This window comes from Bactrocera oleae, chromosome 3, assembly GCF_042242935.1.
Source record: "Bactrocera oleae isolate idBacOlea1 chromosome 3, idBacOlea1, whole genome shotgun sequence".
Classification (NCBI taxonomy): Eukaryota; Metazoa; Arthropoda; class Insecta; order Diptera; family Tephritidae; genus Bactrocera; species Bactrocera oleae.
The window spans coordinates 65422268-65446181 of NC_091537.1; the positions used below are offsets into that span (position 1 = coordinate 65422268).

The following is a 23914-nucleotide window of genomic DNA, read 5'->3' on the forward strand; positions in this document are numbered from 1 at the left end:
GTACTGCAGAGTTTAAAGAGAAGATTCAAAACAAAATCAGCACAGTTGGTGCAAAGCTGTGTATTTTTGTTTATTTCTTCAAACAAGTTAGTTCAACAATGAAAATCGTACTTACCTCTCATGGCTTTCAATTAAAACTCAAATATTTAAAAAACTTATTTATTTTAATTATTATTCTTAATAACAATTCAGTACAAAAATAAATACATACTTTTTATACAAAATGCATGTCTGGATTTAAAATAAACTAATGAAGTCATTGTATTCTAAATAAGCATTCTTAACTAACTATCACTTTCAACATCTCTAATTAGTTTCGTATAAATATCTGAGCTCTGGCTATACAACTCATTTTGTATGATTCCTGAAATCAAACATTTATCGTAATCATGTAGAAGATAAATGAAAGAAATATTCCGTTTCGAAACTTATTCTTAGAAATGAAGAGATAATACCTCACTGCCATATCTTTGAAATCCTCTTAAAATGAATTTTTTCTAATAATGGCCCTACTGGTTTTCAACTCTGAAATTTTTATCTTCATCTTCTTGTAATTAGATTTAGACAAACTCGTTTCAGAATGATAGTTGTGTCTAGAAATCATATGGTGACCACGAATGGAAAGTATGTCTTTCTTCAGTTAGAGGTACTCTTCCTTTGTTACGTCTGTTTAAACTGCACAAAATACTTTCCGAGCTGGACAACGACGTGATCTTGATTGCAGAATCACCTTCTTTTACTTCATCTCTCAAGTTTTTCAAATATTGAGCACCAATTGTTCGTAAAATAGATATGTAGTTGAAGTGATAAATAATCGGAAGTTGCCCCCGTTTGAAATGTTGCTGTTGCAATGTGGAACTACTTTGGTTGCTACACTATATTAAATAGCGAATCACCCGCCAACTTTTGTGCCTCCTGAACAATATGTGCAATCCTTGTATGAGATATACCAAGCAACCCGCATAAAGACGGGAATTATGATTTGACGAAAATGCGCTTGAAAAATTTACTGCAGTTGAAACCAGTTGCCCAGCTGACTTTTTAATGCAGAGTACATTGGAAGTCAGGTCGGACTTACAAGGTAAAGCTAAAACGATAAAATATTTTGTTTTTCAAAGACTTGACAAGAAAAAGTTAATTCATTATAAACGAGGTGTGTTTAGAAAATAACGGGAGTTTTAAGATATCGATGGTTGGGAGAGTCCGAATGTCCAAATTCTTCTTATGATGTTGATGTACATATGCCTATGAAGTACGTAAAAATTTTCAGCTGTATTCAGTGCTTACTATGCTTAGCAAGTTTGTTAAAAGCCCATATATCGTTACTTTTTGGACAATTCTTGGCAAAAACACTATTGTAACGATACCTCATCCTCCATATTCGTCGAACATGGATGTGTGTGACTTTTTTCTATTTCCAAATTCCAATATTTTTCAATAAAAAAAATTCCGTTAGTTTCTTAAACATATAATGGAAGTATTGTACTCTTGAGCTTATAATATTATATTAATAATAACAAAACTATTTATGTATAACATGTAAGGAAGGGCTAAGTTCTTATGTAACCGAACATTTTATACTCTCGCAAACTCAAATGGTATACTCGTTTCAGATTTCTTTGTGGATCTTGCCGCCTTGTTCTATGTTGACCCATATTTTCGGTAAAAAGTCAACAATAGCATGCACCGGGGGCCACATATTCAGTACCTAGGGGCTTGAACAGTTTTGGTTCAATTAAGATAATTTTTGGTCACAAGGTGGCATACTTTAAAAGTATTATTCACGCAAACTTTTACCCCGATATCATCATTGTTGCTTGATATGCATAGTGGAAAGTGAAAGAATCAGATGGAATTGAAAATGATATTATATGGGAAATAGGCGTGGTTGTAGTCCGATTTCGCCCATTTTCGCACTATAACATAGAAATATGAAAAGAACGTTATGTACCGAATTTGGGGTTTCACCTAAAAGTGGGCGGTGCCACGCCCACTATCTAATTTTGAACGTGGTTCCTATCAAATCACCTTATGCCATCTCAGAGATAAAATTTAATGTCTCTGGCTTGTTTAGTGCTTGATTTATCGCGCTTTGTCCGATTACGCCCATCTGCAATACCAACCGTCTCACGGTACCAAGGAACATGTGTACCAAGTTTCAAAAAGATACCTCAATTTTTACTCAAGTTACAGCTTGCACCGATGGACATACAGACGGACGGACGGACAGACAGTCACCCGGATTTCAAATCGTCTCTTCATCCTGATCATTTATGTATATATAACTCTTTAACTAACTCGATTAGTTTTAGGTGATACAAGCAACCGTTAGGTCAACTAAACTATTATACTCTGTAGCAACAAGTTGCGAGAGTATGAAAATCATCCATATTCTTATGCAGAATGAATAAGCAACCGAAATTTTCTTTCTTCATATCAAAGACTCAAATCAAAAACTTGTTGCCAATAAAGTGAAAAAACGGAAATAAATGTTAGAGAGTACCAACAAAAAAATCTAATAACAAAGCATGTACATACGCTAAAACCCAATCGACGACCATAGTCTTTAAGTGGGGCTAAGCGCTTTAGCGGTTCATCGCCTGCTTCATTGGTCAGGAAATGCCGTTATGCTGCAATAGTCAAAGCGTGTCACCGAATTGCAATCTAATCCGGAAAGAAGTGCAACAGTTACCAAAATTAACCTTGTTTAATAACAAATAAGGAAGGACTAAGTACGGATGAAACCGAACATTTTATACTCTTGCAACGTGCAAGGATCGAAGCAAAGAAAATACCCTTAGGTTTTAGAAATTACTTTATATTAAAAATATTTGCGAAACAATTGAACATTCATTATTCGACGGAATCGTAATTGTATTACAATAAAATCTGTATTTTAATAAGTTGTATTATAGGCTACATACTTACTTTTTCTAGGTTTCTTACTATATTTTACTTCGCGTCAGCTAAAGTTGTATTAAAATTATCTTCAAACGAGATATATGGGATATAAACTCAACTGAAGAAGCTAAGTTTTATATAATGAGTTGATGCCAAAACGTCAGCCAGTGGATCGCAATTCTTTATTTTAGGGATACAAGGTTTGAACAAAAGTGTAGACTAATTTTATTCATATTTCCACACAATTTAAAAAAAAAAACTTCTTCATTTAATTTTAATGGAAAGTCGGAAATTGTTATACAGACTGTATTGGAGACAGGGAAAGGGATGGGAGATTTACACATTCAAGGTTACAAAAATTCATAAGAAACTGAAGCTCGGCAAAATTGCTCAAAACATAATTAAAAAAGTAATCTCAAAAGTTCTCATCGTGTCGGTGTGTGCAAAAAATTGGCCGAGGTCAAGTCAAAAAATTAGTTTTTCGCGATTATCAGCAAAACCGTGAGTTTTTTCGTAAAATCACCTAAGACAAAATTGTTAGTCATAAAATACTCTACTCTCTGAAGAGTTTGGAGAAATATTGCTTTAAAAAGTTGGAAAATTTGTATTCCCCATATTTTGCACACGTTTCCACGCCACATATGAGGTAGTGCACTTAGCGCGTTTTTTAACGTGGTTTTCCCAGTAGGTCTGTTCTACGGGTCTGCTGTGTATTTGTTTTAAAACTATTGTAAAACAATATCATTCCTAAAGGTTGGTAAAAGTTAAAACGGTGTAATAAAAAAGAAAATAGCTAAATTTATTCGTCGGATTCATAGTTTTTAAAGCTTTCTGCTTCCTCTCCTTCTTCTTCCTCTCGTTCTTCTTCCCGTTCTTTCTCTTGTTCTTCTTCTTCTATTTTACTTTAAGGGAGTAAAGATAGTGATGACAATATTCATCTTGGTGAGACTAGAATAGTGGCGGTCAAATAACGTCTGCATTTTCCTGGAGGCGGCAGTAGGTTGTCGCTCGGTCCTATTAATGCTGTGTCATTCGCTTAGGTTGCGATAAGTGTGGATTCAGAGTTAATCACTGGAAGGTCTGCTGTGTAGAAAATGTATAACAAATGGACGAGATCGCTGCCTTGGGGTACACCAGCATATAGGGGTCTCAGATCGAACTCCGGATCGTGGCACTTGACATAAAATGATTGATTATGCAAGTAAGATTTGAAAGCTTAGATCTAGGTGCCAGATCTTTTCAAATGCCAGACGGACATCAAAGAAAATTGCAGAATAGTATTTGAAATTTTTCATTGCATTAATCATAAAGTGTTCTATACCGTGCCATTGCTCAATTATACAATGAACCTAGTGATTCGAGTTGTTTCCCCTCTAGCAGTCTGCGAAGAAAAAAAAAAGTCTAACTATTAGGTAGGGAATGGGCAAAGTCTGAACATACCCTAGAGATCTTAACAATGGTGCTGATATCGTTTCCTGATAGCAAATTAAGGTCATTAAAGCTTTCCATAGGAATATACAGCAACCTCTCTTTTATATGCTCACATTGATTATGCTCTCTCCCCGTGCTGTTATCGTGTGAATTCCATAAGCTCAATGTGGCCCCAATATAAACATTATTTAATGATGATGACAATAAAATATGTGCTGGGTTCGATTTTGTGCGATGCACTTTTTTACTGAATTGTTTAACTATTTTGTCAACGCAAATATCCATAAGAGTAGTAGTTGCCATTTTGTAAATAAAAAAAAATCTTACATATATGCAATAAGTCCACATTGTTTAAAAACGCATCATAAGCATACTCATATATTGGTTCAGGGGCATACGAATATGTACATTCATAAGTACAAACAAGGGATAAAGTAGGTACATCTACGGCGCATCCCTCTAAAACCCTATTTATCTTATAAAGACAAGCAGAGTGGACGATTTAAATGAAGCATGAGGACTTTTGAATTGAATTGAACTGAACTGAATTGGATTTTATGGACATAACGGTATCTAAATATGTAACTTGTTGTGAGAAGGAGAACATGCTAGGTGTTTTGGAGCAACAAAATCAACTTAAATGTGAGAAATAATTATGTTTTAGTATTTATTTAAGTAAATTTATAATTGTTCGGTATTTTCCATTAAAACACACCTTTGCTGTTGTTTTTCGCAATCACCACTGGCACGGTTGTTGGAGCCACCGTCGGTGCTATTGTGGTTACTGTCGTTGTTTGTGGAATGTCTGCAATGAAACATAGGAAAATATAGAAGATAGACAAGTAAAGAGAAAAAGATGTAAAGTGAATAGAATGAAAAAATTTGTTATATAAATTTAAGTGGAAGCAAACATATAAAAACAGACGGATGTAAAATAAAAAAAAATGTATAAAGTATTAATGAAAATAATTCTTTTTAATTAAAAACTTTAAGTTTCTAGTAAAAATAAATCCATTCCTTTCGAATGAAATATTTTATTTAGCATAGTTAAACTGATCCGATTTAGGTGAAATATGCACTGTTTTGTTCGATAATTTGTTGCTGTGTTTAAACAGATTTCTTAATTCCACTCTAAACCCTTGTCCATACTGGCAAAAAGCTGAGACCGCCGATCTCCATAAAATCCTCTTAAGGCGATTTTTTCAATTTCGTCAGTAGAATTATTCGCCTTAGACAAAGGCAGGTAGTAATAACTCCTAACAAAGCATCTGAATTTTCTAGCGAGTGACATTCGATGTGAATGGCTTGATGTATCCTGATGAAACACAATTCAACTAGTATTAGCTAAAGCTTGGTGCTTTCGGGTGCTTCCTTCTGACTGTCCAATTGTTGTCAGCGCAAGTTCCGGGAAGCACTTCATGACTTCTCGCTTATCTCATCAAAGACATAGAAGTCTTCCTGACAGTCAATCCTGGCTTGGCCAACATCCTCTGTAACCTGATAAAAATGTAGACTACTAATACCATATATTAATAAAAGAATGAATTTCTTTTTACTAGACATTATATAATATGTATTCGCTATGCAACACTATTACAATTAAATTTTGAAAGGTTTCTTTTTAATGTGGTTTCTTTCTATTGTTGCTTGATTAATTAAAATTACTACTACTACCTTTTTACTATTATTTAAGCAAATAAGTTACACCTTCACGGTTTCAAACATAATACAACAGAAAATGCTAAGTTATTTATAAATACAAGGTGCGTTCCAAAGTAAACAGTAAAAAAAGTAACAAAGTAAAATCTAGTGGCGCCATCTATATGTCGACTAGTGCGTTAGACTCTGCTATCCTTTATCGACTTCCAGTAAAAATTCCATGACATTTCATCTATTGGAGGTGAAGCTATAGCGTTTTAAGTGTCAATATTTTTATGTCATCGGTGCGAAGATGAGCCAACATTAAATTTTGTTTTAAAATTGGTAAAACTTTTACCGAAACGTTTCAATTGATGAAACAAGTTCATGGCGATGATTGCCTATCCCGTAGCAGAGTGCACGAGTGGTTTCAACGTTTCCAAAGTGCTCGTGAGGACATAAATGAGAAATGAGCCGAAACCCAAAAAATCGCGCCTGGAGAAGTCAAAAGTGAAGACAATGCTGATTTGTTTTTATGATTCCAAGGGTATTGTCCACAAAGAATTTGTTCCACCCGGCCAAAACATTAATGCGGTATTCTACCTTGGAGTTTTGAAGCGTTTGGTGCGCCGTATTCGACGTGTTCGGCCCGAATATCGTGAAGATGGAAGTTGACGTTTGTTGCACGATAGTGCGCCGTCTCATCGATCGAAGCTTGTGGTCGATTATTTGACCAAAAATCACATTTTAACAATCAACCACTCCCCTTATTCACTTGATATGGCACCGTGCGAATTCTACCTTTTCGGAAACATGCATTTGCCGATGAAATTAAAGCGTATGCAGACGTGGAGGCCATTCAAAGGCTTGCATACTGGCGGCCATACAGGGCAACGCATAAAACACTCGTTCGACATGCTTTTGGACCATTCCAAAAGGTGTATTAAAGCAGGCGGCTGCTATTTTGAATAAAATTAATTGATTTTTGCCGATAAAACCATTTGTTCTGCCTTTTTTTAAAGTCCTCTTTACTTTGGAACGCACCTTGTATATTTAATTATTTTCGAACCGAAACTTTTCGATTTAACATCCAGTAACACCGAACTTAATAATTAACACGTGCTGTCAATTCTCAAATTAGTTAGCCACACAGCAACTTGACTGTTGAATTAATTGGCTATGGGTCCTGGCCAATATATCTGGTACATAAGTTTAAAGTAGCATTTGAACACCTAAGCGTATGCTTTGATTGTGAGTGTATGTGTGGCATATGTATATTCCTGCTCAACTTCATTACAATTAGTGCCACATTAACTATGCAATACTAATAGGTTGCTGCCAGCTAAGGCACAGTCAATTTAGTCTAGAGATGAGGGAAATAAAAAATTCACCAAAAATCACAACTACGTTTGTAAGTACGTAAGAAACTATTGTTAAGCATTCACACTGCATTCACATTGTTCTACCATATTTATTTATTACTTCAGAAATATTTGTTTGTATTTAAAAAATTTCATAGTTTAGAATACTGTAACAATATTAAAAATGTTTGCATACTTGGGATATATTTACAAACACCTCATTTCTATTCAGTAATTGTTAATTTCTAAAGGAATAATTAAAGTGTTATACATTTCGAGTTTCTATACTTCTTTATTTTGATTCGAAAAATCATTTTTTGGCATTTATTTTTAGAAGATTTTCTCTCTTTAATATTGGTCTTAGATGTTCCATCCGTTGTGTCCAATTTTCGATGACTCGATCGAACATTTCGACTGGTAACTGGCGAATGACACGCGTGGTGTTTTGATCTAAGGCCTGAATCGAAGCGGGAAAGAGTCTAACGGTGTGATATCACTCGATGTTGGTGACCAATCGTCAGCCCAAAACGTAAATTTATCTGCTCTACAAAGTGTTATTTTAATAAATCCATTGATAGGTGCAACGTGTGGAAAGTTGTACCGTCTTGATTGGACCAAATGTCGCCGAGATTATGAGCTTAGACTTAGGCATCAAAAAGTCGGTTATCTTGGCGCGATAACGGTCGCCATTGACGGTTACGTTCTCATTGGCTTCATTTTTGAGGAAATATGGACCGGTGATTCCACACCAAACCGTTTTTTTTTCTAAATAAAATAGCAGCTCTTGAATCTCTACAAGTTGCTCTCTATCCAAATGCGGCAATTTAGCTTGTTTACATACCCGTTGAGCCAGAAATGGACCTCATCGCTGAAAAAAAGTTGGCTCGAAAACGTTGAATCTTCTTGGAAGTTTTCAAGAGCCCATTAAGCGAAGCAATGTTGCTTGGGAAGGTCGAGCGGCTTGATGATTATGTTGACCATAAGTTGATCGAAGCGCGCGAAATACATTCTTTACAAAACGTGAATTTTCGTAATGAAGTTGAACAATTTGTAAACGTTGTTGAGGCGTCTTTTCGTGATAAAATGCCAAACAACACTGAACAAAAATAACAGTTTGACGAGGCTCACGCGCAATTTGTCAAAAAAACGGTTTTTGAAAAGAATACCTCTATTTGGATCGCCCTCTATAATAACTGTAGGTGTATATACATATGTGAGGTGTCCATGAATTATTCCGAATTTTCTACAACTCTCAAACATTTATTGCAGTATGAGTATGTTATTCAGTAAATTTAATGGACTGAATCCGATGTCAATGTATTTCAGCAGTTAAAAATAATCTGTATTATTCACACACATCAAATATATATTTTTCGATCTAATAATTTCAACTATTTCTCGACAGTATTCCATTTGTTTCGTATAATGAACAATGAATGTGATGTCTTGACTTTTCTCTGGTCTAACATACTCTTTTCCACAAAATTTTTTTTAATTTTCGTTCACCTTGTGAATAGTCTTACATAATAAAGATGAAATAAAACTTGACCAAAGATATTAAATCGGTTAATAATCTAGATTTGTACAACCTGTGTGTTTGGCAGCTGTTTGTTTACGACGCGAAAGGTTTGTCTAGCGATGTTTGCCATGGAAAAAATTTCATAAAGAATTTTCTTGAAATTTTGTGTTGGCAATGGCATTGTCGGTGAAAATGTTGCAGGAGTGTTTTTCGGGAAGCACCGCACACAAGTACTTGAGTGGTACAAAGCGTTCAGGGAAAGGCGTGAAGACGTCCGAGTTATCTCATCCGAGTTGTCCATCTTCTGCTAATGACGATAACATAGAAAAAGTTAAAACAACAATCTAGAGAATAGCGCTCCAAAAATGGGCGGAAACAAAAAAAAACAAAAATTTTTCTGAATGCACAGAACGAGACTTATAACAAATGTAAGCAAAATTGTAGTAACCGTTAGCATGGCTAACACTCTCTAGTCTTTTTAACACATGTTTGTTTTCCATATTCATCGTTCACTTACGATATATTTTAATTGTGTCATCTGTATAGCCAAGAGAATTTTTCGCCACACAACGGTAAGAGCCAAAATCCGCTGTGTCAACATATTTTATGGTTAATCGCATCGTTATTTTGTAGCCACTCTCAAATGTTTCGGATGAAAAGTGTTCACCTGCAAAAAAATATCAAAATATGATGTGTTAGTATGATATTTTTCTATAGCTAAGTGTGTTTCAAATTATGCCTTGTATAATTAAGAATACTGAAATTTCGCAAAGAACTACGTAAGACTCGACTCTGTGCTGGGTACTACATTAGTCAAAGAAACATATTGATTTTTCTGCAAAAAGGTACATAAGCATATATATGGCAAACAGGAAAATAGCACCCGCCTACGGAAATATAATAAATAGCTAGGTTTTAGGTAAAAAATATATTTTCTTATTCAGTGCAATCTCCCCTTACTTCAATACACTAATTCCAATGATCCTCCAATAATTTTGTTCCGTCCCTATAATGACTTTCCGGAAGCTCTGCAAAATAACCGTCTACAAAACGAGTACTGCAAAAAAACTGCTGCCATAACCTTCATTGCTAATCGTCCTGACTTCACTTGCTTTGGAGCTGAACAACCAGCTTGAGTCCACTGTAAACGTCCTTGTTTCAATTTACAATCATGGTGGTAGATTCAAGCCTCATCCATAGTTATAAAAAGACGCAATAAATCGGTTTGGTTCTGCTTAAGACGCTCCAAGTTATGCTGAAAAATTTGCTTTCGATCCAGTTTTTGTTAAACTGTTAACGTGTGCAGCACTAGCTTTCCAAACAGCTTTTTTATATATAATTCTCCATGTAAAATATGAAGTACATACTCGTTCGTCTGAGATACATATGGATTTATGGTGTGTTTTGATTTCTAACAACTGTTCATTAATTTCCTCTGCTTTTAAAACTTTCAAAACAAAGAATCTAATCACAGAAAAACTTGTAACTTTGCGTGTGTTATCACAACAGATGAACCAACTTTAAAAAAAATTGGAGCTAGTAGTGCTGTTTCTTGGTTAGACCCATCAACCTGTATTTATTTGTATAGTCTGTATATTTCGATTTTTTTATTTTTCAAAAACGAATTTTACAAATTTTTGAATTGAAAAGAAGCCAAGCCAAGATTTTATTTTTAACAGTTCAAATGTTATTATTTTTAATAAAAACGATATTAGTTGTTGTAAAATTATAATGTTCACCGTCGCCTTTTCGCCTAACGAACATACATATTTACTTTTTGTTTGGTTAATACTGTAGTATAACAGGAAGTTGGCAGCCGTGTGACAGGATCTATTTGCATTAGTAAGTGCGAATCTTAATATAGTACATACATACCCATATGCATATTTAAGAGCATATTTACTGCTATTGTTAGCGAAGTGCAAACCTAAACTATGCAAGCTCTATTCCAGAAACAAATTAAGGCAGCTTGTAGGATTTTATACAGGTCACTGCAGGCTGCGGTGATCATCTGCACAGGTTAGGGTACTGTTCCACGGATCTGTGTCGCTTTTGTGACCAAAGAGCATGAATATCAGAGCACACAAGTTAAGCTATCGGGCAGTTAGATCCAGCGAGAGAATATATTAAAACCAATAACCCAGAATTTTATTAAGCCTCTTTGATTTGACTGGGTTAAACGAAGTGTTGTGATGATAGGGGAGAACACAATAGACCACAGGCGACAGTGCATTCCTTAAATTTCAAGTTAATCTAATTCAATTATGTTCATATCTATATTAGCATTATTCACACATACTTTATACTTATTAATTGAAAGTCGCTCCTACAAATCGTGTTTATGGTTTGCTTTACAATTTTTACGGAGTGTACAAAATAGGATTCGTATTTTTTTTAACAGAGGTGATTTTAGAATTACATGAATGTTTGTTTTGTATGAAAAAAAGATGTTATGGACGGTAAGTAAATATCAGAATTTTATCTGAAAGTTGAACTGACTTTCGAATTGCTTACTCATCCCGAGCATAAACTGAGACGTATTATCAATCAAAATTTATACCGTTTATTGTATGATTTTTATCGAAAAGTTGATAGATTGCAGTATAAAATGTGTTATCCTGTATGGAAACTATATAGGATAGTTAACATTTCTTTAAAAAATATTTTTTTTTTTAAATAGGCGAGTAGTTAACTCCATGACCAAAATTTTTTTTTCGTTTAACCACTGTCGAATATACGTACATTCGTAGCTAGGTATGTATACGAATATATATTTCTGACTTTACTTTTTGATATGTGAAAACTAGGCGGTGGCAATGCAAGGTGCAGTCATTAAGACCTGTTGCTTTTACTATTTGAGCATATTATTTTAAACAATCTGTTGTAAGCAATTCTGTTATGTGTACTCGAACTTCTGGCTCAAAATACCTACATACGTTAGTTGAGAATCAAATGGGATTAAACCAGTGCCTTAAAGTTCTAAGAGTGCATAATAATAACATACAATAATCTTTTTTTTTCTTACCCGGCACAATTATCGTGTAATTTTTCGTGCAATAATTGATAGACTTCGGATACGCCTTCGACTGGCATTCAAGTGATATATTTTGGCCGGTGGTAGCACCAACAAGCTGATTTTGTATCCAAATAATTGGAGGAACTGTAAGAAGGAACAACCGAGATAAAAAAACATCAGTTATATATCAATATAACGAAAATAAAACTGTCAAGGGGTAATTTTTAACCAACGGCATTTTTCAAATTCATCTTCACAAAAAATTTTGTATCGAACTAAATAAGACAGGAAACTGTAAAGCTAATGGGAATGAAAAAGCGTTTGCCACGCTATCAATACAAGAGAACATTCTATTACTGGATATCTGGACTTCGCGGAAGCTTGATCAGCGGGCTACCATTAGTTTTTGCGCTGTGAGCTCTTTATTCTTAGTAAGGCTATCCTTTTACTAGTTGTAGAGGTTCTAAATAGTCATTGCCTACTAGCTGTCCAAACGGTATGGTTGCGTATAAGAAGTATGCCAGTTGCAGAAGCTGTTAGGAAGAAGGGAAAGTAAAAACATCTTAACACTTTTTTCTTGATCGTCCAGCCTGCGCGAGATCAAGGCTTAGGCTCTTGGCAGCTCATACTTTCAGACGTCCATCTGAACCAGTCTATATTAAAATATCACACAAATTTGTATTGGCCTCATGGTGCTCTGTGAATTTATAAAATCTAATTACAGGAGTTCTATTTTTTGGATTCACAAAGGTACAGTCCATGTAGTCCAAGTCCCTTCTTGAGTTTCAGCCATTGAACCTAACCTAAACTTCTGAAACTCCTTTCTAAGAAAAAATTGAGTCAATTAGCAAGAGTTTAACCTGGGTTTCGCTCCCACTGGAAACTTCACATTTAAAAATATTTTTAAGCTATATTTCTATGTTTGGGAGTATACGTTTAGTTCCTTCATTAACAACTTACTAAGTGATAATTGTGGCTGCAATATTCTATTAGCAAGGGTTTGTGGCATATTCCTCAGTCAATGAGTTGTGAAACTATTGCACTCACTTTCAAAGGAGAGTTCAACAGACCAAGTCAATTTAAATGCATTAATAAAACTTGCAACAAGGCGCCGTTTGTTGGCAGCAAGTTGTCACATCTTTATTATTTCTATTTCATTTGTGCAACAACTTCTCGTCAACAAAATTAAGAAGTGGTTTCTATGAAATTTTGCTTTTTGCCGGCGTGAAACTGAAACTGGTCAACTGTTGGCATCTCACAGAAAACATTATGCTAGTTCTTTCTTGCCACGAATTTTCATATATAGAAAGGTTACTTAATAAGGAATAAGATCTTCTTTCTTTCCTGATTTTGATCAATCAGTTTTTGTCCGATATCGACGGTTCCGACAAATGAGCACTTTTTAGAAAAGAAAAGGACTTTTGTAGTTCGATATCTCAAAAACTAAGGCACTAGTTCAAGTATATACAAAATACCGAAGACTAGGTAGACTATAGGGCCTCACTTGAACACTAAGAATTTAGTACTAACCTCGTCCCACTTAATTACCTAAAGATCTTGACTTCTGAGACTATTTCATTTTAAACTAAAAAAAAAAAAAACATTTCAATGTAACTCAAAAATCATGAATTTAGAACTAACCCAAAATTATTGAAGATTTATATCCTGAACAGAGTATTTTAAGTTTGCAACGAAGTAACACCCAGAATGAAACGTTGTAGACGGAAAAAAATTTATATACATAAGTGATCAGCATGATGAGCTGAGTTGATTTAGCAATGTTCGTCTGTCGGTATATACTTCTATACAAACTAGTCCCTCAGTTTTTAAGCTATTAATCTGAAATTTTCCACCTGTCCTTTCTTCACTAAAAAGCTGCTGATTTGTCGGAACGCATATAGCTACCATATTAACCGAACGTTCGGAGTAAAGTACTTGCACGGAAAACTTTTTTATTTGACGAGGTCTCTCCACGAAATTAGTCACGAGTTATTATTTAAGGCAACAATGTATTCTTCGAAGAAATTGTTCAGATCAGATCACCATATCATATAGCTGTCATACAAATTGAACGATCGGAATCAAGTTCTTGTAAGGAACCTTGTACTTGTGAAGGATATTATAGCTTCGGTGCAAAAGAAGTTAATGTTTTTTCTTGTTTTTATAAGTCATTGGAACTGCTTGAGAAAAACGACGATGAAAGACATTGTAGTGTTAGTTAGCGGCAAAATGTATAATAAAATAATGATTGTAATACAGTAATGAACTCTTGGTTGTTTTTAAATATGCTCCCATATTGAGGCGTTGTACCTTAGTGATCGTCAGGAAGGAGCCATACTAACAAAGGAGGATACTAACAAAGTCAGGAACTAGTATTGATAATATTTTATGCATGGTAGAGAGATTATTTGAATTTAAAAAAGCATTAAGTCACTTAATGTCTATTTGTTTATTATTTTAAGTTTTAAAAATATGTACATATATACATTTGCATGTATTCCTAAGTTTATGTTTAGCAATTCCTCCATTCAACTAAATTGATTTTGCTATAGTTTAATTTGTTTGAAGAACTTTCTCACTCTGCACAACTTATGAGTAACTTCAGAATATTTGAGGGGTGCGAAATAATACAGTTTTGGTGGGGCAAAAATCCTATTTTGGAGCAAAATTCGAACATTTTCCAAAGTCTGTCATTAAACTGGAAAACCTTACTTATTTATTATAATTTTTTGTATGGTTTGTTTTGTGACACGGCTAATGCCACAATCACTGCAATAACGAAATATAATATATGAGGAAATCAGCGAATAACACACTAAAAATAACTTTTCGAAGAAATTTGTTGTGTGCGTCCATTAAATACGCATAAATATATCCTCAAAGTTTTAATATAAATATTAACATACTTGTAGATGCAAGTGCAGGTTAGCTATGTTCCAGTTTAGTTATATATTTCTTTCTGATCAGAGATTTGATTAAAATAAAAATAAACATATTAACTTATTTCTTAGAGGTATGAAATAAATTTGTTGAACATATAATTAAGTTTAAAAATACTCACAAGGCGCATTTTAAATTCAATGTCAGGTTAAACTATTGATATTTAATTAATATACGTATTTTATGATTATTCCCTTTTACAACAACAACGTTTTTCAGTTACATACAAATTTGAACTTTGTAACAAAAATCTGGAATTCATGTTTTTAGTTTTTAATAAACTGTTTTATTAAACTTCCTACTTTTATTCCGACTAATTGCAGTACAGTAAGCATTTTCAACAATATGTTCATAGAACTTTTTCAACTAAGATTACAAATTCATTTCGTTTGCACTTGCAATATATGAAGACTAATTGCAATGCAATTGTATCGGTTTATTCTCTATACAATGAAGAGTCATATAGCAGTGATCGGTTTATTTTCATTACCCACCAACTTTGTGCGAATGAAATTTAAATGATAAAAAAGATCACAAGCAGATGAGACATTTTCAAAACATAAAGATCATATCGTTACTGTTAAATAAATAGTATTTGCTAGTTCGAATTTCAATACACGATTCAACACATTCAGCTAAAATGATATTAAATTCCAATAATTCCATAATTTGACTAATCGCCTTATATGTAATATAAATGATGATAATGTATTTTATTTTCTTTAAATAAGTAGTTAAAATATTTCTCACCTTCTGTATTGTTGGGCAGCGGTATGTGTTCGCCACCTTCACGTCGCCACGGTTTGGTTGGTGTTGGTGAGCCAACTGCTGCACATTTCAGTGTTACATTGGAGCCCTCTCGTATATATCATATCTGTGCTGGTGGGATAATCGAGGAGAATCCGCAAGAGCGAATGACGTAACAACAACGAAACAAGTAAAATAGTGCGGGACCAAACAGTCAGAATTGTAGTGTTGATATTGCATTGTATGGCGTTGCATGGTGGTGACATAATGTTTATAGTCATTGTTATGTTGTCCAGCAAAGTCATCATCGTTGACATAACCATGATTCAACAAATGATTATGGCGTGGCACATGATTTGCGAGTAGCACCAGCAGCAGCATCATTAAAATGTTAAAATATGCCAGACGGCAGTAAAAGTTGAATAGATTTCCATTTCATTAAAATGTTAATAGCATTCGGATTATAAAAGAGATCCATCAGTTGATGTTTAGTATTGTTTTTTGCAAATAGCAAAAACAAGAAAATTGCAATAGGGTACGAGAAGAAAAGTGAAAACATATTTTTAATTAATTATATTGTTAATATATATCTCTACTAGCTACTAGTTAGCTGCAATATATATCTAAGCATACTTTAATTCTGTTCTAATAATTTTGTTCAGTCTAATGACTCAAAAATATGTCCTTAAAAAATTTCAAATTTTGAATTATTATCAAAGCCCTTTTAAGCCAAAGCTGCTTTAGTGTTGCGGCAAAAACTTCTTAGATGAAGTTTATGAGTTTATAATATTTTTAAAAGTTTCGAAAACGTTACAACTAACTGAACAATTATCTTTCTATTAAAGTAGCTCTTTTTGGCTAATACAATAATAACACTTGTACAAATCGATAATCCGCCATTGCTTTATTTCTGAAATGACCGCTTAATGAGAATTTATTTTTACACTCTCGCAACATGTTGCTAGAGAGTATAATAGTTTTGTTCACCTAACGGTGGTTAGTATCACCTAAAACTAATCGAGTTAGATATAGAGTTATGTATATATAAATGATCAGGATGAAGAGACGAGTTGAAATCCGGGTGACTGTCTGTCCGTTCGTCCGTGCAAGTTGTAACTTGAGTAAAAATTGAGATATATATATGAAACTTGGTACACATATTTCTTGGTAACGTAAGAAGGTTGGTATTGCAGATAAATATTAATAAAACATAAATAAATTTCCATAACTAAGCTCCACAAAAAGATAAAATACTGTTATTTTGTATACAGGATCACAATAGGGAGGGACATCTGCAGTTATAATTTTTGTTTAGAAGTGGGCGTTGTCCCATCCACTAATAGGTTTAATATGCTACAGCTATAATAACAAAATTCACTGAAAACAAGTCTTTTTAGCACCTCTATCGACAGTGTGAAAATGGGTGAAATCGGTGACAACCCCGTTGTTAAAAACTACTAAAAGCTAGATAAATCAATCACTAAACACGTCAGAGACATTAAATTTTATCTCTGGGATACACAGTGGGCCATTTTCAAAAAAGCTGGCCAAAACTCTAATTAATAAGATAACGGTACAAAAATTAGTATACCCATGTTTTTTGATGCGCTGACTTCGAAAAACATAGTTTTAAGATGATTGAAAGAGTTCTTCAAGGTCATTTTAAGGTAAAACATTAAAAAAATTCGAATTTCGAACTAAAAATTAGTATACCTATGTTTTTTGATGCGCTGAATTTGAAAAACATGGTTTTAAGATAATTCAACAATTTTCTAAAGTTCTTCTGAGGTTAAACGACTGAAAAATTAAGATTCAACACTGAAAATTTGTGTACTTAAGACTTTGATAGCCACAGTAAAGAAACATATATATAGGCTACCTTTATACTTAAATTGGAAACTTGCCCTCGCCCAATTAGTTTCAATTTTATAAATTTACTTACGCGCTTTACCACGAGAAGGTATGGGGTGGGACTTTTAAACGCATTTCATTTTTTTTATTTTTTTTTTATTTTTAGTTTTTTTTTTTTACTTTTTATATTTTATATTTTTTTTGGTATTTTTTAAATATTTTTATTTTTTTTTTGATTTTTTTAATTTTCTAAATTTTTAAAATTTTTTAAATTTTAATAAACTTTGTTTTATTCCTCATCTGAGGTTTCATCGTTTTCCGATTCTTCGTTTTGTGTGATAGTTTGTGGAATATCAGGCATTTTCAAAAGAGCAATGAAATCAGCTGAAAATTATTTAGATTTTTTTCTTGGAGTTTTTTGTAAGCTCGAAATTAAAGGATCTGATGAGACGAGAAGAATATTTAATAAATCTTGGTTTGTATGAGTTCGTGAAAACTTCCTTGTGTGACTTAGCCTGTACATTTTATAATTTTTGTTACCTGACTCCTGTGCTTCTTCTGATAACTGCCCGATTGGCAAAATTGAGTTTGAAATTATGACTGCACCGTGTAGAACGATTTTGTGAACAGACGCGGGCATTTTATACCAACCATATTTTTCAATAAAAAGTCTAGCAATTTCAAGAGCATATTGTTGCTATGCATTTGCATTTATAGCGAATCCACAAGCCAGAGTCTGAAGAATAACTTTCAATCTTCTAATTAAATTCTCATCAATCCCGGTTATTTCAGACGATTTTAATGTATCTTCGAAAAATCTACGTGCAGTGTTACCGTCGTTTGTTGTGCCACTTCCGCCGGTTTTTGGTATATCTACCAGTAGACCCATTTGAGTTTTAAATTGCGATTGAATGTGTAAAAGTAAATGTATTTTGTTGACTCGCTGGTTGCTGTAGAACTTTAATAACAACCTTGCTGGTTTCTGATGATAACTCATTGATTTGTTTCACTATTTTAGCAGCTGCGTTTTGACCTTCACTTCTAAGCTTCATTTGCGCTGCATAAAGCAGCTCATCTGTTCCAGTGCTGCTTTTCAAATCATCAGTTTTTCTGCGCTTTGATCTTTCAGATGAGTCTTGAAAATTTCGAGTAGGTCGTCCGCCTTTTTCTCCTTGACTTTGGATTGCAGGTTTCTTAACTAATATTTTTACTTGAAGCCAATCGTATTTTCGTTGAAATTTATTGTGATTACGAAAAACTTTATCAAGTCTACTGAATAGTCCCACACAAAATCTATCAGCAATTTTGAAAACTGCATCTCTTATTTCTCCTTTAGCTTCCAAGATACCTAACTTACTACAAAAATGATCAGTCAAGTGATTCTTTTGCAAATATCGTGAATGGCTCTTTTTCTCTCTCAAAACTTCATAAAACTCTTTTCTTGTCCCCATGAAACTCATTTTAAACAACCAAGTTAGGCTGGCTTAGGGCGGCTCTCCCGATTTGACCCGGGGAGGACACAGCACTGACCCCCGGATCTTCAAACTCTCTACGAGTTTGACCGACTTCAAGTCGGAAGCAACTATTGTTGCCGTTAAGTAAAGCTCAATTAGTTGTTTTTGGATAAACAAGTGATCAGCCTCAAGGGTGTGAGACAGTGCAGGCTGGAGGTGTAGCGGAGAGTGACTTCGGCTGCAAACTTCTCGATTTCAACTATCTGACCCGTGAGATTGAATCTCCAACGAGAGCGGAAAGCGAACTCGAATTCGGAATACCCGAAAAACTCTCGCTTATATAAGCACGGAACTGCACAACCTTACATGCAGTTTGACCGACGCCACCTAGCGGCCGCGCGTGAACTAGTATCGTAAAGGGAGGCGGGTTACTCGTATAACATAAGGAAGTCAATATTTAGCCCATAATACTATAACGGATTTTTACTGGATGGTTGAAAAATCACGAAGTCGCAAGTTGTCGCAAGATTTTTTGATTTGAGGTCACACTCTTAAGTGCCCTTAAGAAGTTCCTGACCGTGGTACTGCGCAGAAATGCACGGAACACTTGTTATAGAAAAGGAAAAATGCCGTTTATTGTTCCCATTTAATTTACATGTAAATTAATAAAATTACGAAATAAATAATATCACATTACTAAGAAACTAAACAAGATACATCAAAATGCTTTTACATGCTTAAAGTCAATGCATCAAAGATTAGAAAATAACTTGTTTAAACCATTTTTGTTCACTTTTATTTTTTTGAGTTTTGGCCAGCTTTTTTGAAAATCTGGCCCACTGTGGGATGGCATGAGATGACTTTATAGGAACCGCGTTCAAAATTAGACAGTGGGCGGGCACCGCTCACTTTTAGCCATATCCCACAACCCATATCTTGGGATCTGCTTAACTGATTTTAACCAATTTCGTTACATAACATTTTTCTCACATTTCTATATTACAACCACGTCTATTTTATTTATAACACTATTTTAAATTTCCATCTGATTCTTTCACTTTCGACTATACAAATCAAGCAACAATGATTGTATCGGAGTAACACTTAGCGTGAATAATGTGTTTAAAGTATGCCACCTTGTGACCAAAAATTGTTGAAATCGAACCAAAACTGTTCAAGCCCCTACGTACTGAATATGTGGACCCCAGTGCCTATAGTAGAATTTTTACCGAAAATATCGGTCAATGTGTAAGGTATATAAATAAAATAAATAAATTAAACTCTTGATAATAGTATGGATTTATGTCAAAAAATGGGTTGAATCGGATCAATACTTCTTATAGCCCTCATATACCTTATATAAATATTTTTGAACTTCCGGGTGACTTTATATTGGCATGCATCGGCCAATATGTGTGTTATCTCAATGAAAATGAGAGAGCGTGTTTTACTCATAATAAGGTATCTTTGTGCCTAAAATGGATGAAATAGGGTGAAAAGTTTTCCTAGCCCCCATGTAACAAATATCAGCATTTTCGAACATTCCTCTGACTTTACTCCATATGATTTGTGATGGTATGTGAGGTACCTTAATGAAACAATGGGAGCATTTTGTTAGGCTGTGGCATGTTAGTAGTGGTATTGACAAAAATTGATAAAATCGGGTTAATTCTGCCCTCAACTTCCATATACTACGCGGTCCGTGGGTATTAATATTTTTTTTCTCAAACGAGTATACCATTTGACTTCGCGAATTGTAGAAAATATTCGGTTACTTCCGAGCTTAGCCCTTCCTTCCTTGTTTATTTTTGTTCTGAAAGTTATTTTGTGTAATTTTGAAATATGAACAAAGAAGTGATATCAAAATGCAGAGTTTTAGGTAATTTCATTATATCATAAAATTACGAATTTTACAATTAGACTAGCAAGTAAAATAAAAAAGCACTTTAATTTCCACTAGCATTAGTGTTATTTTTTATTTATTTTGTTGTTATTTGTTATTTGCTTAAAAAAATATATTTTTAATATTATAAGAATATTGTAAATAACGGATGTTTCTTTAGACGTGTGATTTTCAATGAAGCAATACTTTTCTCAGAGTTGGTCTTTCTAACAGCCGTTAATTGATGTATACTACTCTGCCATTTAAAAGCAAACAATTTTGCTTTGGAACAAAGTTTGGAAGTCGTGTAAATTTATAACCAAAATAATGGTTCAGTTTCATCTTAATTCGTGCAACCATTGGTCAACTCTGCACTATGTTTATTCTAGTGGATAATGTGTATCCTCAGAAACGCCGTACAGTGCGTACCAAAAACGCAGCAGACGAAGAAAACCCATATTAGTCCATCAGCCATCGCCCGCAACAATTGGAGCTGTGCCTATGGACTTTATTGAAGACTTTGCGGAAGAATTTCGGTTTCCGGACTTGTAAAATCAAACACGTGCAAGAATTGTAGCCGAATGTCCATCAAGCGCGTCGCACGTTCAATGAATGGGTTCAAAACGAGATGGCCACCGTTTCCGATTCGCAAGTAAAAGCGATGGAAGCTTGAATGGGTACGTCAATAAGCCAAATTGTCACGTTTGGTGTAATAATAATTCACAAGTCATTGTTGAGATTCCAATATATTCTCAAAAACTCACTGTTTGGTGTACTCTATGAGGAAACATTGGTCCATATTTCTTGAAAAATGAAACTGGTTAATGGGGAACGCTATAGAGCCGTTATTAAGGACTTTTTCGTGTCTGAGTTGAAGGATGTTGCTGTGGACGACCTTTGGTTCCAACAAGATACATGCTTTATAACCAAGATGGTGAGATTTAACACCACTGGATTATTTTTAAAACTAAAAGTGTGATAAATCTATAAATAAATGAGCCAGAGACATTAAATTTTACACCCGAAGTGGAACGAAAGGATATAGGAGTCAGTGTTTAATTTGAACAATGGGAGTAGCACCGGTCACATTTAGGCAAAAACCTATATCTCAGGACCTATTAGACCAATTTCAGTCAACTCCTACCTCCCATCAACACAATTTTAAATTTTCTATGATTCTTTCACTTTCCAGTATACAACCAATCACTGTAACCGGATACAACCTTCCCCGAATAATGCTCTTAAAGTAGACGAATCTATGAACCCAGTTCATATTGCGAACTTCTTATCACAAATAGTGGCTAATCTGTGAGATATATCATATTATAGAAAGTCGTATTCCTTTTGAATTTATTTCGCATGTATCGACAAATAAGTGGGATATATAAAATAAACTGAAAGAGTGTGTTTTTCTTTTAACAGTGCATCGTTGTGCCTAAAATTGATCAAATCGGGAGAAAGAAATATACTCTATATAATTAATATCAGGATTTTCAAACATCTAAAAATTTTATTGAAATCCATTCATAAAATAAAGTTTTGCCAACACCTAAAGTTATTTGCCCGTCTATGATAAAAAATTGCAAGAGTATGAAGTGATTGGTTTCACTTGAATTTAGCCTTTCCGAACTTTTTTTATTTCGTTTAATTTGAAATTATATGATACTTGGGCCTAACAGGGCGTATGAGTAACTAAAACGACAAGTCGCCAACAACAGGTTCAACTGACCACTTTGAGAGATCTTAGGAGATATGAAACTAAGTTTTCTTTATTTACGTTAAAACCTTGTTTTTCTTTCTACCCCCTAAAATACACATATACAAGTATATTCACCTTCACTTCCGATAGCACTTGACGCCATATATGGTATAATGGTTAGTATGTAAGTTATCTTAAAATTTTTTTTTAAGCACAGATGTGCCTCCCTAATGCAATTCGTTGAAAAAGTTACAGCCTTGTATCTTAGTTATAGCACTTTATAGGTTTTCTATTAATGGCATTTTGTGGGCATGACAATGGCCCGACTACGCCTATCTGCGATACCAACCCGCCCTAGTTGCCAAGGAACATGTGTACCGAGTTTCATCAAGATATTTCAATCTTTGCTCAAGTTATCGCTTGAACGGACAGACAGATAGACAAATGCACGAGGGGACAGAGAGACAGTCACTCGAAATTCATCTCGTCTCGTAATTCATATCATATATGCATACAAAACTCCATATCTAACTCGATTATTTTAAGATGGTAGAAACTAAAAAACGTAAGGTGAATAAAAGTATTATACTCTGTAGCGACATGTTGCAAGTGTATAAAAGTTTTAAAAAGTGCAAACCAACCAAAGTCAATAGGCCATCTGGGATATTATATACTGTAACGGATTTCTCGATAAATCGTCTACCTCTAACTCACTCTTGAGTTCGATCACTGTTAAATAAAAGTCCCAATTTAATGGCTAAACACTTATCTTTATTTCTAATTCCAACAACTTAACACTTATTGCTCGTTATTCGAGCTTACAACTTCTTACTTATAGCTTAATTGCTCTTATCACGACAACACTTTAAGTAGAACTGTGTTTGCTGCACAGTCCGGCAGCCCTTATATAGTAAATCTGTAACAAAACATTGCTTCTAGAGCATTCTGGCCACTACGAATTCGCTGTCTAGTTGCTTCTGGCAATTTATTGTCGATTCGATTTTGTTCTATCATCCGTGTTCGTCACAATATATATACTTTCTCTACATATTCTGTCCAAATTGATTGCTTTATTAGTCTTCGTGCAATCCGGCGCTTGATCTATGGGCTTCGCTCGAGCTCAGCAAGCGTTGGTCAGCAACCAGCACTTGTGGGGTTGCGAAAGCCTTATAGTCCAGAGTGAAGCATAAAAGGTCCACTGAACTGCTAGCTCTTAGCAAAGCTCACATCGCCGCAATGATAGGCGCCCTAACCGGACACTGACCCATTGGTACTATGCGGTGACGCTAAAGATTTGAAGGACGCAACTTGTCAAAAGATATGAGAAAGCTGAGGTGGAAATATTTAGACACTTTCTCCTCCACTGTCCAGCCTTCGCCAGACTAAGGCTGAAACATACTGGTTGCCATACTTTTTACGAACCCGGCGAATTGGTGGAATAGATATTAGCCGCCTCATTAAATTTGTGGCAGCCT

The 23914-nt window shown here is 34.5% G+C and overlaps 1 protein-coding gene across 1 annotated transcript in view; it reads right to left on the reverse strand.

Annotated features, from left to right (window-relative positions):
- Positions 1-235: 235 nt before the first annotated feature.
- The window catches only part of LOC106619125 (uncharacterized), a 41345-nt gene continuing 17666 nt past the window's right edge, over positions 236-23914 (reverse strand). The window contains 6 exon segments of the mRNA XM_070106532.1: positions 236-1087; positions 5048-5137; positions 9368-9517; positions 11876-12010; positions 15557-15671; positions 15673-15685. Of these exon segments, the coding sequence (XP_069962633.1) occupies positions 876-1087; positions 5048-5137; positions 9368-9517; positions 11876-12010; positions 15557-15671; positions 15673-15685 (715 nt within the window). The 3' untranslated portion in view covers positions 236-875.